The sequence below is a fragment of the Salarias fasciatus genome, unplaced genomic scaffold (assembly GCF_902148845.1).
Source record: "Salarias fasciatus unplaced genomic scaffold, fSalaFa1.1, whole genome shotgun sequence".
NCBI classification, from domain to species: Eukaryota; Metazoa; Chordata; class Actinopteri; order Blenniiformes; family Blenniidae; genus Salarias; species Salarias fasciatus.
In genome coordinates, this window is record NW_021941395.1 from 93,381 (window position 1) to 113,923 (window position 20,543).

Sequence of the window (20,543 nt, forward strand, 5' to 3'; positions counted from 1 at the left end):
CTTCTCCAGACGCAGAGAGCAGGGGGCATATGACAGCCCCCTTGAATAACCCGTTTGTGCCGAGACCTTTACCACAAACTGGATGGACAAATGATTTTAGGTAACTGAATAAAGGAACGTACATACTTCCTCTCAGTGTGGCCTCCTGTTCATGGTCTTGCGCTCTGTGATCGCCCCCACTGAGAGTACATATCTATCTACACGGACTGTTGAACAGTGTACATCCAGTGTTTTTCTCCTGAAACCTATTAGGATGGTCCTCAGATTTCTTACATTCCTGCTCGAGTCCAGCTCTCTCTCTTTCAGTCCTGCCTGAACTTTAGCCATCTGTGGCCAAAGTATTTCAGATGAAAAACTTAAAAAATATGACGAGGATACCATGTATGTCCCTTTCCTTTCAGAAATGTTAACAGGGCCCCATCATGCTTTATTTTTCGGTCACACATGCAATGTTACACTGCGGGGTGCTTGTTTCACAGGTGGCTAAAGAAATCAGGGGAAAGTGCTTCTTCAAACGGAGAAGGCTCAGGTTTTACGTTGCTGTAAAGGCCCCGTTGACACAGGATGACGCCAATTTCTCAGAGTTCCCCCAGACAGGTGTCTACATGATGAAGCTGGTGTCAAATGACAAGCACTGGACACTGTGTATTGGTAGGAGAGACTTTCTGGAAGAACTTAAGCGGGGGAAGGACATTAAAGTGACACAAGCAATCGCAGATTGTTTTAAAATGAAAGTGTTCTGCAATGAGGAGTTTCAGAATATGAGAGGAAGCCTTATGGGACCCCTTCAAACGGCCCCTAAAACTGTCTTAGGGGAAGCTGGAAAGGCCCAGAATCTTCTGACAACCTCTTTTCTGAAACTGTACGCTAACATTTGCTTTCCATAACATTGCTATCATCCTGAGAGTCACAGTACAAACTTGGAGTTGGCTTTGAGTTTGTACTCGAATCAAAGTGGGACAGAAAACTAGTGATGTCTGATGAGTGCCTGGCTCACGGATCCCAGCGTGACGCAGATTTGACAGTCTGCTTGCTTTGGTACTAAAATAACACTCGCTCATGCTCCACTCCGTGTCAGCAGCACGAGGAGCTTCCACACAAGTGTTGAGCGGAGAGGTGAACCCCTGAGCCTCTCAACGGTTCAAACATGAGGTTGCGTCGTCGGACATGGAGCATGTTAGAGGCCAGCTCTGTGAATCCAGCGGTTCGTCAGGCCACAGGGGGGGGTCCTGCTGTCATCCAGGATTACTCAAATGAGCGCACATTAGGAGGGCTGACAAAATCAACAACAAAGCACACAAAGGTCAAAAAGGGGCCACTAAACCACGTGAGTGTACAGTAACTGCTGGCAACACGGATCAACCAACACCTTCAGACCTGCCGCTTCGGCGGCAGGGTGCAATAGAACAAGGCTCTGCTTGCTCTGTGCCACTCAGTCAGTATAGTACAGACAAACTCTGCAAAACCCGTGCGCACATGGTGTAGAAGTAAACAGCGCGGACCATTCTGGAACCATATGCACATGTGCTGCGGCCTGTGCTTCCCAAATACGCACATCCATATACTCTAACCTCTGTGTTATTCTTAGTTCATGTTGATATTTAACACAGGCAGATTGTTTTTTTGTTTTTTTTTTGTGTACCGGACACAAAAGATGTCCCCTCCCAAAAATGGCTGCAGCGCGCCGAAACCCCAGCAGCAGCTGACACACTTTGAACAGCCACTTCTAAATGGCATCACACCACGGCTCTATTCAGACCAGCTGCTACTCCAGTGTGACTCATCAGCGCTCACCTGTAACTCTCACTCCCTTCCAAAACCGAGTACAAAAAAAAATAGACTCTCTCTGTATGTGCAGACAGTGTAGCCATATTGTAAACTGAAGGCCTGGAATGTCCCGTGTCTTTCCTCTAGCAGCGCAGCGCATTACAGAATTACTAAGCGCTTCTCAGTAAAACCTTGGCTGGACACACACCGACACACGCTGGCCTTTGTCTCGAGCTGTGAAAGCTGCCGTCTCGTTTAAAAGCTACACTCTGGAAGCATGTGCGGGAATGTTCGAATCCCTGACGTGCTCAACGTCCTCCTTTTACATTCACTTGCTCCTCACAGTGAAACAGGCGAAGGAAATGAAGGTAAAAGAGGGGAGGAACCTCAGATCTGTTTTGCTTTAAGACTTAATTACACTGCAATGCACGTGCACTGGGCGGGCCAGCCCTCGGTCTGCGGAGCCCCAGCCACATGCGCTGTAGACCCTGAGTGTCACACAGAGGGAAGAATTTGGCAATGCTGTACGAGACGTCCGACGCAGCTCACCCTTAACAGCGACACACTAAATAAACGCATGACAACACATTTCTCACAGGAAAAAAAACCCCCACACACGCAAAAAGTCCAGGCGGTCTGCCCATGTGATGTGCTGGAAGTGTGGAGGAGAACAGAGTCAGACCAGCCTTCAGCCTGCGTGTCAGTATCCATGGGCACTTCATAGACTTGTGTCTACGTTAAAGGTTCATTCCACTGCGGTCTTTGGCAGCTTCGAGCACATGGAGGGAGTAAACCAGATCCAGTGACTCCCAATATTCATGTGAACAAGCTAGAGGCCTGAGCTACTGTTGTGTTTCATCCTCCGCCTGCTGCTTGGTGAAAACCGATTGTACCCTGAGAACGTCCTGTAACTGGCTGTAACATGAATAAGACTGCACTGCTGAATATGAAATGCTCTATCAACATACCTCACCCCTCCGCACAGACACGCACACGTTGGTATGCACAGCACATGTCAGTAACACGCCAGAAAACACTGACATGCCACGCAAGAAATTAACAGACAGTGCTAAAACTCTTGCAGCGGCCGAACTGTTGCATCATCTGTGGTACAACTACGGGGTTTGGGAAGCAGTGAGACTCCCGAAGTTTCAGGCACGAGATGGCTCGATATTTAGCTACTGGCGGCGACGCAGAGGGATCAGGGAAAGGTCAGTTTCACCCCTCCTCTTCTCCACTGGTCAATTTATCAATCCCCCTGTCAGCGCCACCTCACCAGGCACTGCTTTGTCTCGCACTGTCTCTATGTGATGCAACGGAGTGACCGGGCTCCGGGAGGAGGAGGGGGTCTCTGTTTTTTTTTTTTTTAACATTTCTATTGTAAAAATTAAGTTTAAATATAGAGAAAGAAGTAAAAACATTGCACAATTGAGAATGAAGTCAAGCTGTTCAGAAAAAAAATAAAAGCTGAAATGTAATTTTGAGAAATATCTAGAAGTTGAGAATAAGGTTAAATTGTAGACATTAAAATCTGTGTGACTACAAAAATAAAGTCTAGATGTTTAAAAAGATGCAGTCAATACAGCCAGCTTCCCAGGACAGACCACACAGCTGCTCGACCTGTAAAGCTGCCTCTCTCCCTCGTTCGCTCTCTCTCACCATTGTGTGTTTCCAAGTTCTGAATTAGCTCTGCTCCATTTGGTCAAAATTCCATTACAAAATGTTTTCAAATTGAGAAAATTGTATTTCAAATGTTTTTTCTGCACAATTTGACAATTTTTTTTTTAAATATTATACACAAGGCTCTTAGTTTATGATTCTTTGACAATAAACCAAAAGAAATTTCTGTTTTCTCACTTAAATTTGGTTGTCCACTTTGTGATTGGGTGAATTCTTGAATTTCATTTTGCTCAAATTTATTCAGTGATAAACCCAGACTTCTCTTCAAATTCTTGTCAAAAACCCACAGCCACATGTGTGGAGTTAGACTCCAAACAGCCTTGCCTGACCTCTACGGTTGAATCGGTAACATCTGGGAAGTTAAAGATGAAAAAACTAGCTTAAAAAAAATTCTTAAAATATATGTGTAGCTGAGTTGACTATCAAATTTGACATTACATTCCACTAAAATAAACACTGATTTTCATTCCCGAAATCTACACAAACTATGAACTTCAAGAATGGTGAAATGCTTCACATAAAAAGAGCAAGCTCTTATAAGAGGCGGCAGGGAAAAGAGGAAGAGGGGAGCGGGGGATAAATCCAACAAGTGTTTGGTCTGAACATGTTATGTTGGTATTTCTGTCCCCTCCGAGTGTACAGCGCTATACATACACCACGGCAGTCTTTAAAAGAAACTCTTGGTACCAAAGTGCTTTTATTCCTGAGATATGAACCAAGGACTTGGGAGATTATCATGGCTAAGCTTTTCAGGTCCTGTAACAGATGAGCGAACGTTCGGTGACTGCAGGCCTCTCATCAGGAACACATTTGTTCTGAAGCGAGCAAAGTGCTGGCGTGTTGAATGATGCTGGTTCCACATCAAAGAGAAATGGATGGTACGACCTTGTAAACTACGGCCTTTAAACTGGACCTTCACAGTTAGCAGAGCCATTTTCACGAGCTGTGCAGTCAGTGTAACTGCAGAGGAGCCGACGCTGTCTGGGAGAGAGACTTCTCTAACGCAACTAATTTCTTTCAGTCTTTTGCAAGACCCAGCTGTCAGACCCACTCAGCAATGGCAACATTTACCACACATGGTCCACTCATCAAGCAACGTTGCTTGTATTGGTATAAAGCTTTTGGCCAGTAGGACCTGGGTTGCGCCTTGCAACATGGCGTGCTTGCCTGAAGGACATTCACTGGTTTTATGAGAACAGCGGTACTCGAACGGAGCCTGGCATTTGTAAATGATTGAGGGACAGGCTCAGTCGGACGAACCCTGCTGTTCCAGGCAGACATTGTTTCCCACCCGTCAGAAAACCTCCTACCATCAGATCCCACGTCGACGACGATAAGCACGTCTGCTATTGACAGCATCGATTTTGTTTCCCCACCAGCCACTCTATGGTCTCCAATCTCACAACATCTAAAGATATAAAACACGTGCAATGAGCAGCTCAGCCTTGCCATCTTTCTTTAGTCTTGAACAACCTTAATCTTTGAAAACAAATGTATGATTAGGTTTGCAAACCCTCTAACTGAGGGGGTAAGCGAGGGTTTCTAAGATGGCAAGACAAACATCAACGAAGACAACCTCATCCAGAAAACAAGGGGGCTGTTTCAAAGGCAACTGTGACTCAAGAGGAACCTTAAAAAAATAACACAAGAAAAACAACAAAACCATGTCCCATACTTAAATGATTGTTTTGCACACCTGATGCAACACCACCATCACGGTCCTGGTAAGAGTGATGGTAAAAGCCTACCTGAGACTGACAGAGAAGAACCATTCAACATGATACCCAGAATCTTGTTGTGCTGTAGATATTTCTCAAGGGGGGATCAAAAAAAGAAAAAGAAAAAGAAAAGAAAGACATGCACGCTCTGGCTATCAGTTGATACTACAATGTTGTATACCCCTCCCCTCTCAGCCCTGGCAAGAGATGCATCTGCTGACACTCTTGTGGTGAATCCAGCTATACTGTTCCCTTTGAAGAAAAAAGGCTAAGCAACCGGCCAACAGGAGGAGAAGTGTGAGATGAGTTTACATTCAGTGCGCTCTTTTCTCATTTCTTAACTGTAATCACATTTGGACGAGAAAAACTGGATCCTGCCGACAGAACTGCCTCACCCCAGGGATGGTCTTCAATGTCTTTGCATGACCTCAAGTTTGGAAACAGTTGCAAAGATTTTTCAAAACACATGAACCCCAAATATGGCATTATCCATAATGAAACTCTTTTCCGTTCCTTTTTATACAAGCCTATTAGATGATGACTGCATCATCTTTGATGTGGCGCACGCTCCATCTACTCCCTCTCATTTGGTGTCACTTTCTCTACTGATGCCTTCACGTTAGCATGCAATAAGAAAACTTAGACAAAACGACACGACTTTCACACAAAAGTGCTGTGGATAATAGTCGGAGAGGAAGAAATACACATCAAGAGTATCAAAACAGCCGAACACAGTCACTTTGCATTCCGCTGTGATGAATTGAATGCAGATTTTGACGAGTTTGGCTCAAAATGTCAGTTGGAAGACGAGGCTTCCCGCTTACATGACTGGTTACGTCCCCCCCCCAAGAAAAAGTCAACCAAGCGAGCCAGGTGGGGAATGTTGGCTATGAGTATGTAACAATATTCTCCACAACACCTTTGGTAAGATGCTTTGAGGTGCTTGAAATTCTAAATGCAGTCCGGTTATTTGACAATAGACATGGAAATATTCAACTATGTGATCTGATGAGTCACCAAGAAAACCTTATTGTCGTATGTCATCCTGTTTCTCTCACTAGATAAGTTTTGGGATCTTTGCAGACCACATAGCGATACAAGTACCGAGCAACTGGAACCTCAGTGAAATCCTTTGGCTTCGAGAAGCCACGCTCTTTACCGGACCTCAGGTCAAAGAGATGCTGATCTGACTGTTGCTTTAAACTGCATTAAAAACTGATTGGCACCAGCCACGGTCAGCCATCATACAGTGGAAATTCCCACCCTGCTGGTAAAAGGCTTGCCAACGAGTGGACAAGTGCACAAGGCGCTCTTTCAGAGCAACGAAAGCAGCAACTATGGATGTGTTACTGAGGAATTCAGTGATCGGTTACCCAACGTACTCCAGCTTTTGCAAGAGTGGAGCAGGCTGACACGCCAACACAGAACAAATGTTTAAAAAAACAAAACTAAATAACCTGTTGCAACTAAAGCTAATAGCTTGTGTCTGAACACACATCGTCTCGCAAATCCCACTAGTCCATCACTCAATCTGCCTGCCTGTCCTGTTCTAGCTGTGAGCAGGATAATAATATATCTGGATTTTAAATACACATAAAGCCTATACAGGCGAGGGAAACACCACGTAGGAAAAAAAAAAAAAAAAAACATTATACACAAAGCAGGGAGAGATGGAAAACAATCGAATGGAGAAAAAAAAATAAAGAAAGAAAAAAACAAAACAGGAAACAACTCAAGCGTACATTTATACAGAGGCTCTGGAGGTTATTAAGGTGAAGGAGAGAGCTCTGAATATTTGTAGGTCAGAGGACCAGACCAGAATGGACCAGATCAGACCAGACAACACCATTGATGACCCATTTCAGCAGATTGAATAAAACCTATCTGCTCGTCGGCCTCATTCACAGGCCTAACCTGACCTGGGATTTACACATCTGGCCTGACCTGGCCTGAACTGGTTATTGGCTGTGATGTGATGGGTTTGCTGGCCCTGATCTACATGCCCATGCTGAAGGCGTGCAGCTCACGATGGAAGTGCTGGGTAGGTTCAGACAACACCAGACTGGAATCCAGGCAGGGGTGCCAGACGCGGCCGAGGCCCAGAGAGACCTCCTTGACCAGTTGTGGACTGGGTCGCCCTCCACGTACACCGACTGGTCTGGGTCGAAGTCGATGCTCTCCTCAGAGACGGTCAGGACACGGAGGCTGGAGCCTCGCAGTCGAGAGATAGCCACCAAGTTATGGGACCACACAGTGTAACCTGCAGGGAGAAAGGAAACGAAATCAATCCCAATGCGTACGCCATGTTTTCCAAACCTGGTCCAGCAGGCCTTGTCTAATTTGTGCTAAAAACTGGACAAAACAACAAGCTTAACTCACCGTGTATCACCAGTACAGCCAGCTGAGTGCATCTCCATGCCAACAGAACCAACGGGTCCTCATTGCGGTTGACGTTGAGGTCAGGAAAGTCGTGGCCATCTCTAAGGAGCAGGAAGTGCGTCAGCGTTTTGTTGTACTGCTGAGAGATGAGCTCCAGTGTGGCGTCGGTCACAAGTGTGCTGTAGCTGTCGAGATGAAGACGCTCCAGGGGAAGGCTCGGCTTCAGGAACCTGAGGAGCTCGGAGCTGTCCACCTCCAGGGCCATGATGTATACTCGCAAGTTGGCACTCACGCGTACCTGAAGAGCATTGGGGAAACTTGACTTATGGAGAGGAGGGCAAAATCTTCGGCAAAGGTGACTCAAAGTTGTGATTATTCAAGAAATATTCAGAAATATTCAAAAAGCCACATAAAAACAGCATTTCAACAGCCATCTGGTACCAAACAGCAAACAAAAAAAGCAATCATAGGCTGTTTACCAGAGCCTTCCAGTCATCCTCTGTAGCTGTCCCCTCTAATGCTTTGAACTCCAGCGCAGCACCGTTGAGCAGCAGGGAGAGGCGGTGCAGCGGCGTTCGGCGTGGAGAAGCCAGCAGGCCACACAACTCGGATGTCAAGTCTGAGAAATCAGAGCCAGAGAGTGCAGGTTGGAGAGGCGATCCAGCTCCGATGGTGAGATGAGAGGGCCTGAGAGAAAAGGTTACAACACAGTCAGCTTACCGTCTTATTCAGTCAAAACATGACGGAGTGATAAAATACCAACCTAGCTGGTGGTCCAGTAAACTGAGGTGTTGCAGACTCTCAGCAGAAGGGTTTGACAGACAGGCTAAAGAACAAGGGGTGACCAGTCCCAGCATAAAACTACAGGACAACCACTTGAGCTGCCTGCTGTTCGACAGCAGCTCCATGAACAGCTGCTGGATTCTGTTGAGAGCAGAGAGGCAGGGTAAGTACACTTTAAATATCATATAGCCAATGCAAAGCTCAGAAAAATACAATTTCTTTATGCCATCACAACAATAGAAATGAATATGCACCACAGCAGGTATCTCTACAGCAGTGCAACAGTATAATCTATACCATCATGAAACACACATAATGGTGTCTTCTTTAAGCTGCCCTGAAATTGAAACTTGTGACATTGACAAATTACTTTATAGGTTCAAGCGCTCATAAAAGGAACCAGCTGAACAGGAAATCATATGACAGGACATGGGGAAAAGGATCTGCAGTACTTTAAAGCAAGAAGCCCTGGGGGAAAGAGGCGATTTTATCGGTGAATCTAAGAAGGCATGGTGATCAAGTGGGATTTCCTTGTTCTGTTATCATCAGGATCCCTGGAAATGGGTGAACCAGTGCTCACAGTATGATGAAATATGATGACTCATAACTGCGTACTGCTGTAATGCATCAGATGACAGAGATTCTTGCCACTACACATTCTGATTATCATCCACATGCAAACCTTCATGAAGCACGGTGCTGTATGCTCTAACTGGATGATGCCACAGCATTTTGTACATGAATGGCCAGGCAAAGACTCCAAGCATCACGCCATTTGCAGTAGTGTTATGTAGTAAATAGTGCTCATTCACGCCCACACACAGCAGCAAACATCAATGTTTGCAGATGATTTAAAGTATTTTGTTGCATCTCTGCTCTACTCCTTTATGAAAAGTGTCTACTTTATAATACAAGTGGCCGACGTGGTGCAGTTTTATACAACCATTCCTGTTACATGGAAAAATATAAACAAACAAAAAACACATTCTTGGGTGCTGAAGCTTACTCATTGATCTTTTTGTCCCCTTGGTGGATTTGGTGCAGGTTGGAGCTGTCTAATAGTCCTTCTTGCTGGAGAATAAAGGTGTCTCCATAAAGACTCAGCTTCTGCAGGTTTCTAGAGAGTCAGAGAGAAAGGGAGTCGTGTTAGAGAGGAAACAATAGCAAATCAATGAACACAAACCCGTGACGGGAAAACCTGAGTGAGCTCGGACATTCTCGAATCACCTGTGTACCATATCTGCCTCTCATCTCACCTGAGCTAACACTATCTACAACACTGTAAATTATCTGAAGGGTGTGCAGCACATTCTGTCACCATGTGTCCATGCCATTAATGCAAAGGTTGTGCGGATGGTTTAATCCCAAACAGCATATAAGGGACACTCAGAAAACCCATGCTGAAGTGACAGCATAAGTATTACTAATTGGAACTATTTAGAAAATGTGCCCAGCAACTGAGACAGCCACTCTAAGCAATCTAATTTGGCCCCCGTTCTGTATATTGCCGAGTCGCCTTCTACTGTGCACAGAATTATGACAGCCATGCACTTCACTGCACTGCTGTCTCAAGCCCTTTAAATCCAGGCACCTAAAATAGAATGGCAGCAGAGGATCAAGCGGCAGACTGTATGCCAAACAAAAGTTGATGCAGTCAAGGTGAGCACAGGGGTCACTGTGCACCCAGTCCAATAACTCTTGTATATTTATTTTATGTCCCAAAGATTATAGATCACCTGTTTACAAGAGAAGTGGTCTCATCTGATTTGTGGCTCTAATATCTATTGTTGTCAATGTTGAACCAACACCAACAAAGACTGTAAAATTAACACTATGTAAGCAGACATTAAAGGTATAATACAGGATTTTGATTTCCGGGTGGATCACCTAAATAATTGGTGGGTCGTTTGTCAATCGTTCTGACGAGCTGGTTTTGTAAGGCGGTTCCACGTGCTTGCGCCCAATAAGTTTCTCCCTTTTGCGCATGCGCATTCAGAGTGTTTATGTAGCCGGTGAGCTTCTGAGCTAGTACTTACCGATGGCGACTCTGACATAATGAAACTGAAACTGTTTCGGAAAACAAGCTTTATGTATGGCGAGGTCGATCGCAGAAACTGTAAACAGAGCCGTGCAGTCCGGAGAAGAGGAGATCGCGCTCGCACGCTCCACGTTTCCTGGGAGAAGCAGGAGAGCCGGGCGGATGGTCTGGCGCATGCGCGTTGTTCAAAAAGTGAGTAACAGACGTTTGGCTTCGTCTTTTCGAGAAAATCCTGTATTAGACCTTTAATAATGAGAGACCTTCATGTTTCTTTTAAACTACGTAAATTCTATTTATTCTATCCAGTGCATAAATACTTAACCTTCACTTTGTTGTCATACCATGTCGACTGAAGGCTGAAGCTGCATTTGTGTGCTTTTCAGATGGTCTAATTCTCAAGTTCGCTCTCCTAGTATCTCCAAATAATGAAAACCTTTTCCCAAAGAGAAGTGTTGTAGCTGTGGATGATGTAGTGTATTGTTCTGAACAGTCGGCCTGAAAAAGTGGAGTTGTCCTTCAGTCATTGCTTATATCTAGCTCTCAATGCGACAAGTTCTGCATCATAAACTCAGAGACCTCAGAAAGATTAACACGTGCAAGAATGAGAGGAACTAACTGAGCTAGTCAACAGGTGCTCACAGTGAACAATGACTTGGTGATCATACTGGGGAATGACAAGCAGGTAGAGGTGCTGTTTGAAGGATTTTAAAATGCTGTCATCTCAAATGCAGAAAGGCAGGTGACTTTTGTGAGGAAAAGACTGAGTTCATTGAAGACGACAACATGAAAACATCCGGAAGCATGCATGCAATCTGTATTTGAAAATCTTACAGTTGCTTGTTTTCAATTTTATTAGCAGAAAATAAAATCCATGTTTTCATGAAACTATTTTGTTTGTGTTTGCAAAACCTTTTTCCAAATATGAGTCTTGCAAAATGGGGGCTTGTCTAACAATTGGACCAGCAGTATAGTATGTGGAAGGTTCCTTAGAGCAGAAATGGTCGTAAAAGATGAACTGCACACATGGCTGTGTCTCAAAAACAAAGACCCACTCACCAGGTAGTGCGCTTACATGCAGTACAACCACTTCCTGTATAAAAAAGGAGTACCGCATGTTCTCTTTGTGCATACACAACAGCAAATGTCTGATTGTTTTCTTTCATTGAAGGAATGGAGACAAACTATCATTTTTCATGACCGCAAATAAGATAAAGCAACTGCAAACTCAGTTATACACAAATAAATTTGGCTGTACCTCTCACTCAGGTGACAGCAGCAGTACAGTCTCTGAGGGAGGTGTGATACTCAGACAGTGCTGCTAACTTCGTGAGGAAACCTGTTTTCAGATGTGTTTTTTTTTAACAAGTGTAAATTCTCTATTGCTCATGAGTGTGTAAGGAGTGCATATCAAACTGCTGCCTGTGACTACCTCGTAACAAAATGAATGTGGAAGCGACATGTGACATCAAGTGGGAGAAAAAAAAAGAAAATGCAGTGCCGCTCTACAATTTGTTCCACATTCCATTTTGTGAATTTGTCTTTAATAAGAACGTCTTTCATCTGCATCACCAGTTCCTTTCTGTTCCAGTACATGAAGGCATGCATCAGAGTTTGTGAGCAGGAAAGCACAAACTGTCCCTTCAAGTTTGTTTTCATGAAATCTGACTTTGCCAGAAAAGTAGAGAACACCAATTGTTTCAGTCATCATATAAACACCAACCATTCTCCGTCTTTGAATGTCCTCAGAGTAAGTACACGTCTATTTAGAACCAAAGTTTTATAGAGATTACCAGTTATTGTAATTTGCACCACAAACGACAGTATTACACGGTTTTACATATTTCTGCTTTGGGATTAGATCTATGTCCCTCAGCCAAGGTCAAGATGAAAAGGAATGGGATATTTGTTTAAAGGTATGTTTACAGAGAGCTGAGGATCAGCAGCTAATCCTACCACTGACTGAAATGACGCTTCACATCAACTGATCACACAGAACAGAAATTGATGGCTTATCTGCTCTTACTATCAACTTGGACTGACACCATCTACAATTGTAACAACTTGTGGCTGTAATACTATAGGAAAACCACTGTACTCGACAATTTCAGTCGTGAATTCTGTTTAAGAATCCATTATCATGATTATCTCTTTTTTATTGATTTTTGATTTCAGCTTGAAGCATGAAAGCTTCAACCAAACTAGGGAAAAAGACATTTTTGATCATTTTACTGTGGATGGTTGGTTTGGTTCACTTGCATCCTGCTTGATAGAAACACATTAACCATTAAGCCCAATTAGGTTTGTATAATATTGTCATAATGTGCTGTATGGACTGGGAAACCGGTAAAGATGTTTGACCAGAAGAACTGACGTAACAGAACAGAATTTAACAGCAGTGAGACAGGAACACTCTCAACGAGAGGTACGCATTCCAATACAACAAAGCACAGCAGAGAACGGAGAAATTTGTAGAAGGTGACATTTTCAGACTGATAGACAGACGGTTCCTCTTATTTTAAGAACTGCAGGCCCTATAGCATACATTACCAGAGTGGTCATATTTAATGTATGCTGCTCACATATCCAACAGCGTGCAAAAGCATACCAGAGCTAAATATAACGCCACATAAACTGTATATATGTGTGTGTGTGTGTGTCAGTGCTGATATCAGCAAGTCAGGGCCAACAAAGCGTTCTGTAGCCAGCAGCAGCGCTGCATTGTACCAGCTGGCATGGTCAGAGTAATGTAACATGGAAAATAGAGGGCGGCAACAAAAGAAAACGCCGACCAGCGTTTGTTTGGCTTGACCCCGAAGATCACCTCGAGCAAACATCGCCTAGATGTCAAACAAAGCAATAGTGTACTATTCAATGAAGATGGATACACGCTGTAAGCTTCGCCGCAAAGACGTGACACGATTACGTAACTCCTAATGCCTGGTTTGTTTGTAGCTAAGTAAGCTAGCTAGTGGCTAGCTCACTGCGACGCACTACACAAGCTGAATAATCAGCAACAATGAGAACGTGTCACGCCGAGTTAGGAAACTAAATAAATACGAAACACACAAAAGGCATGTAGCAGTTGCAAAATTCTCACTACCTGTTGTTTTTTATGCTGGAGAACACGCACAACACCTGGTCCAAGTAGGTAGGCCATGGCGTCCTCCATCGCTCCGAAAGCTGCGGGTCGCTGTCGGGACGGGAGGCTGATCCATCCTGGCGGACGACGGGTCGTTGTTCAGGGCGCCGAGGTGCCCTCCACCGGTGCGACTTCAGTTGCAACTCCCGCACGAACGAGCCAAACTTCCGCATGAGGAACTCAAGCTTCGGGGTCTCATCGGAGGTAGATCCGCCGCCTATCGCAGTTTGAGCTCGGCCCCACAGCGCGGGGTAGAGAACAGACACTCCCTCCACCGAGAACACACAGCCGAGGCCGGAGCTTGTCTCGGTCGGACAGAAAGGAGAATATGTGGACGATAAGCTCGCTGGGCAAAGCCATGGCTCCGACACCCGCGCACAGAGCCATGGCGAGCTAAACAAAGTGTGTTGGACACAACCAGGCGTCAAATAAAAGCAAACCGTTGTAAAAGTGGATTGCTGCGGCGGAGGTCACAGCGACGCTTCCTCCTCTCAGTGAAAACAAACCGTTTTTTTTTTCAGGTTAGCCTTCAATACTATTGGGAGGGACCACTGTCAGTCAACAAAAGGGGGGAGGGCTATAAACACTTCCCTGAGCAACATCAAATCGTCTTTGGTAAGAAATCAGCTACTACTAGTTTTGTTTTAACACGTATTCTCTATTCCAAATAATGGAATTTTAGAGACATTCAAGCCATATTTTGTCATGTATGGACCCTCTGAAGTGAATGGTTTCGTCCGGAGGGGCCGCTATTTTTGCCATAAAGCCGTACACCGCGGTGGAGCGCTGTTTGACGGGTGGAGAGAAATACTGGAGCCAACACGTGATTTTTTCTTTTTTTTTTTTTTTTTCTGGTACTGTATGCGGACACACCCCCTTCAGTATCCAGATCGGGGAAGAGATTACACATGCAAAACACACCACGTGTCTGAATGTATGCACGTGCCAATGTTTTTTTCTTCTTCTTTTCCTTTGTATATGCATGCACATGCAATGACACCTATAGACCATCTGTGCAGTTTTGTGTTTCCAGAAATATTACTTTTTTGCTTTCATTTGTGATATGTGATGTGATTTGGTGTATATTCTCTAAAAAGTGCTGTGTAAACTATGATTGATTGATTGATTGTTGTTCCTCTAATTAATAACAAAAATTACTTCTACAGTGAGTGGGTAGAATAGAATTAAAACATAAAACTAAATGTTTGAGATGCAATTTCATTAAATTAAATTATTGAAATTACCAATGCTATAACAGGGTCAACGAGTGTGCTCTTAAAATTAATGATTTAAAAACCTTTTTTTTTTTTGGGGGGGGGGGGGGGGGGGGGGGGGTCGATGAAATCCTAACTTCAACCAATGTTTTGAGAGATTGCAAATCCGCTTTAGATGTACTGTATCTTATATTTAGTAATCAGTCTGCTGGTAACGTTTTGGGTTTAGTGCTTCACACAGAGAGGTAGTTGTGGTAGTGGTGGCTAGGGTAAAGAATGAGCCAGTATGACCACTACTGCATTTAAAAAACACAATAATAAACAAAACAAACCTTTCTTTTAATTTTGGTAAGGTCAGATTTTAAACTCAACTGACAACTCTTACATGGATGAATGTCACAGCACCTAAAAACTGAAATGTGTTTCCAGGATTATGATAACCCTCAATTTTACAGTCTTCTGGCTGAATTAGGCCCATGTCCCAGTTTTAATTCAAATTCATAATGTGTTGACATTTGAATGAATGTATATTTGCATGCAATGATTGAACCTCTGACCATAAACATGATTTTTTTTTTTAATGTTCTGTTCTTTTTTTCCCTCAGAAAATCAATTACGATATTTAGATTATTCGGAAAAGGTTCTAAATTAATGAAATGAATAGCAGTATGCAAGTACCTGTGCCATTTGGAAACACATACTAACGAGTTTGTATATGAAGCTTTTAAACAAAATAATTTAGACCAAGGTTTTGGAATTTCTTTTCCCTGATTGTACCAATTTTTTGAAATTTGAGAAGTATAACAAAAATGTTTACATTTTAATCCTTGCTCTCATCATTTGATGATTTAATTGATCAGTGTCACAGGCTGTGCAATCATTCCCTTTTGCTTTGAGAGAATGGAATCCACTGGCATTATCTGTCTTTGAGTGCAGCACTATCCAGTGGACAACAGTGGAAATACAGCAACGACTGAAAGACGTGCGTGAAATCTTTGCTCCTCTTGAGACAGAATACAAAGAGCTGGGACAGTCCCTACATCAACAAAGATGAGGACACACACTTGTTTTATCATCGAGTAGCAGCAGCAGCAGCACTCAGTAGTAAACATAGTGAGGCTGTTCTTCTCTTCTCGACTGCAGTCTCTCACAGATACAACTTGTGCCCAGGAGGCAGGAGGTCATGCACAAAACACTTGCAGCAACTAGCGGAATGAAAAATTCCTGCACAAAATCCCAGATAAAGTACTTGGCCAAATTTGCAGGCATGGTCAATTAAACATACAGTATGTTGTGGAACTGTGTATGTATTTGTGTGTATGAGATTGTACAGATACATTGAGTTTGCACAGATGACTTTATTCTCTCCTTGCAGATGTGTGTTTTGTGTGTGTTTTGGACATATCTGAAATGAATGATTAATAATGTTCTGTACCTCAGACTTGAACCTGTTCAAGCAGCACTAGTCTTTATAAGAACTGTTTGTCAGAGAGTGTTTTGGGATGACTTTTTTCAATACCTCAAACAATCCGAACTGTTTTCAAACACATTAGTTCACCACTCAGCAGACATTTTTATGGGATTGTTCATTTTGTGTCTACGAATTCTCATTCAGCTTTCATGTGATCAGATTTATAATCCATATCACCTTTGAGCATTCCTCTCCAATTTGATTTAAAAAAAAACCATTTTAGAATGTTTTTTTGGTCTTCCCTCTGCTTTCAGACATTTTATTCACAATCGAGCCACATATAATCATCATTAGTTCTTGACATATCTTTTTCAACTGAATCCATGAATACCAATGAATGAACGAATGAATGAATGAATGAATGAATGTATTTATTTTTCGAACATGTATAAAGTGAAAGAAAAAAAAGATAAAAAGGAAAGTTAATGCAAATCAAAGAAAAAAGAAAAAAAACAAACAAACAAACAAACAAACAAAAAAACCCCAACATAACAGCATAGTTCGAAAAAAGGAGTAGGAAGAAGTAAAAACTTTTTAGAGATTCCTACCCCTTTTTAACTATTAACAAGTTTTAAAATCATACATCATAGGACATCACATAATATATGTATACATATACCGTGCAGATATCCCTATAAATACATAATATATACCCACACATACCATATAGTTATCCCCATAAATATATACTATATAACAGAATAATTATAACTACAGTATAACAGCAATATATCAATTTCCACTATATGTATAATACTCAACACCATTTGTTATCATCATACAGAGTTCCAGACTTCCTCCTCCATATACTTATTAAGAAATATTTTTTTGTACTTTTTTTTAAACAGATTTATGTTGCTACTTTGTTTTATTTCTGTCTCCAGACTGTTCCACAGAGCCACTCCACAGCTTGACATGCACATACTTTTCAGTGTAGTTCGAACTTTTGGTTTTTTATAATTCAAGTCTCCTCTTAGATTATAACCACCCTCCCTTTCCGCAAACATCCCCTGTATATTTTTTGGCAGTAAATTATTTCTTGCTTTGAAAATTATTTGTGCTGTTTTGAATTTGACTAGATCCATGAATTTCAACAAGTGTGATTTTATGAATAGTGGGTTTGTGTGGTCTCTGTATCCTGCATTGTTTATTATCCTAATTGCTCTTTTCTGTATCGTGCATATCGGCTGTAGAGTGGTTCTGTAGCTGTTTCCCCAGACCTCAACACAATAAGACAGATATGGCAAAAAAAGTGCGCAATATAAGGTGTGCAGTGACTTAATGTCCAGGATATGTTTAGTTTTCCACAGTATTGATGTGCATTTTGCCAGTTTTGCTCGTATGTAACTCACATGAGGTTTCCAGCAGATTTTGTTGTCCAGAATCACGCCAAGAAATTTAATTTCACTTACTCTCTCTATTTTGTTATCATCTACAATCCATTCTGTGTCTCCCAAACAGCATGATCTTTGTTTTACTTAGATTTAATGATAATTTATTTTTATCAAACCATAGTTTTAATTTATTCATTTCTGTTGTGATGGTCTCCAAAATCTGCTGCAAATTCTCACCGGAACAAAAGATATTTGTGTCGTCCGCAAACAGAATAAATTTCAATAATTTAGATACACTACATATGTCATTAATATACATTATGAATAATTTTGGTCCTAATACTGACCCCTGTGGTACCCCACATGTAATATTCATCAGTTTTGATTTATGATTCCCCATCTGTCGACACTTCCAGAAACAATCATGTGATCACCTTCAAACAAGGTGCAAATGCTTCATTATGAAACATGTATCACAAAAATGACATTTTGTATAACAAACTGCTTTACAGTCCCGTAAACATAAAAAAAAAAAAAAAAGCTCAAGATCGTTCAGATTAGCTGGAGAGTGTCCGTGAACAGTAATAACAGTAATCTTTAAGTCTTACCCCAGACTCTGCCTTTCTGAGTGTGCTTTGACAGAAACCAATCCTTTTTTAGGTCTGAATCCATGTTTGGAGTCCTTGTATTATTGAAAGATGAATCTCCACTGTAGTTCGAAGACTTTCACAGCTTCTAAAAGGTTTCTTCCAGCCCTGCATTGGAATCCTTCCATCTTCCCATCAACTAGTCAGCGTCTGTATCCTGATTGAAGAAAATCACCCATGAAGCATGATGCTGCGACCACCGTGTTTCACGGTGAGGATGGCATGTTTATAGTGAGCCTTTCCAATACACTGATGAAGACATTAGAGTCGTTTTTTTGAGTAGGGCCTTATAAATGTAACAGAGTTGGATATGGATGTTCCATCCCCATTCTTCCTGACTGATCCTGTAAAGATTTGTCCGATTGAAGCAGGGGTGTCTGTGACCCGCCGTCCTCAGGTAACTCCGCAGCCGCTCCGACATGTTTCAGCTCTCCCTGGTGACTTAACTAACTGCCAGACAGTCCTGAAGCCGCAGTCATTTCCTGGCTGCGTGCCATACATTTTGAAAAGTGAACCATCACCTCAGGATGAGGTCAGTGCACCCTGGAGCACATTTTCTTCTAGAACCAGAACCACTCTATATTTAGCTGTAATGACTTTCCTCTCACTCCTGTCGAGTCTTCCTGTACACACACACACACACACACACACACACACACACACACACACACACACACACACACAAAGTGATTTGCAGTTCTTCAGGCCTGGTCTACATTCCAGAAAGACTCTTTATTTTCATTTTCTTTGACATGTGCAAATCTAATTTTTCGGGCCTCAGAAGCCTTGGGTCCCTTGTGATATGGATTGCCCCCTACGAATGGCCCACACTCCCGACCTCATCTGACAGCCTTTGTGGTTTGCTTCTATGGTGACTCCTACAGCCACAAGAGGTCACTATACATGTTGATTTTGCAGTTCTGCCCCTCCATTTCTATGGCAGCAACAACAATTCAGTTGCACAACTGATTAAACTGCACACACTGAACACTGCAGCGTTCAGAATGAATAAAATTGACTAAAATTCTCCTTGTGACTTTTTCTGCGATCATATTTTTCTAGAGTGCCGTGCCATTCCTACTCAAGTGTCCTTGAGTGTGACACTTAATCCCACTTGCTGGCTGATCCTGAACCTCAAACCAGAGGGCAAAACACACTTTCATACTCCGAAAAATTAGAGTACATCACATCAAATGAGGCATGATGCTGCTGAATACCAATGTCAGGAGAGACGTGCCGCAACTACGAATCTCCGCCAGCCAATTGTGAGGTAATCTGCTTTTATTCACACCTGCACACTCTGGATGGCAGCTGCTCGGGCTCTCATGTTGATACCATAATGATGCTTCAGGCCTCACTCTGTGGTAATGATAAGTGCTTTCCCACATGATGGATTTGTGTCTGTTAAAAAGAGAAGACACGGGGTGTACAAAGCAATTTTGATTACAGCCAAGTAGGAGTGGGGAAAATGGAGTGATGACGGAGGCTTGCTGCATCCTGCTAATCAATGGCATCCTCACAGACTTTATCTCAGCTCTCTGATTGCTTGCAGATGTGTGGATGTCGCCCGCTGAATACTCATCATTTTACAAAGCCTTTTGACACAGATTTTTCTCTGTTCACCGCATTGTTCTGCAACTGGGGGCTACTCCTACGACACTGAGAGCAGGATTGTGTTTGTGATCAATCTCTCATAAAAAATAGAGAAATTACAAAGAACTGGTATTGATGCTCAACTGTGATAAATGGAAAAGAAAGAGAATAATATTCAGCTATAGTATGGTTAATGCATTCAGAAAGCTCCAAGTCTGTGGGGAAATTGAGACCCTTTTTAGTGCTGAATCACCTCAGTTTCTGGACTCTGCAGGACCACTATGCAGCACTAGGTGCCAGTACAGGTCTGTGTTTCTTTTCATGCACTGGCTCTCCCACATGAAGTGGAAAGGCTGGGGAAATGTTGGAAAAGAGACGCACAAAACCCTGAATGGTAGACACATTCCTGAATAAGATCTCATTTGCAAATCAAAATTACACCAAACTGTGATGACTTAACTGTTCACAATTCCTGGAATGCTATAAAGTACACTTTTGTTAAGTGATCTGCAATAGATATCTCATGGGAACTGAGCTGAGCTGGAAGAAAGCAGCATCAATTATTAGACACAGGTGTGTCTCGTTCTAATTGTTTCACAAATGATTGACAAAATGATAATAAGAGACAGCACAGGGCAAGAAACAAAAAATGGAAGGAACTGCAAAGTTTCAGAGTTGCCTTACTGGGATTGATTCACTTTATCGTCAGTCTATCTTCAGTCTTTATAGGTTCTTTGACTGTAATTTTGAGGTGGCAGTTGCAATGACCTAAATTGGTTG

General features: G+C 42.6%; 1 protein-coding gene across 1 annotated transcript; it reads right to left on the reverse strand.

Moving 5' to 3' along the window:
• Positions 1–2,865: 2,865 nt before the first annotated feature.
• On the reverse strand, positions 2,866–13,900 carry LOC115385627 (F-box only protein 33-like). Its single transcript, XM_030087698.1, is given in 10 exon segments — positions 2,866–7,285; positions 7,288–7,425; positions 7,545–7,842; positions 8,024–8,175; positions 8,178–8,231; positions 8,308–8,468; positions 9,334–9,444; positions 13,466–13,758; positions 13,761–13,798; positions 13,801–13,900. Coding segments are annotated over 10 exon segments (1,461 nt in total). The 5' UTR covers positions 13,892–13,900; the 3' UTR covers positions 2,866–7,160.
• Between the last annotated feature and the right edge of the window lie 6,643 nt (positions 13,901–20,543).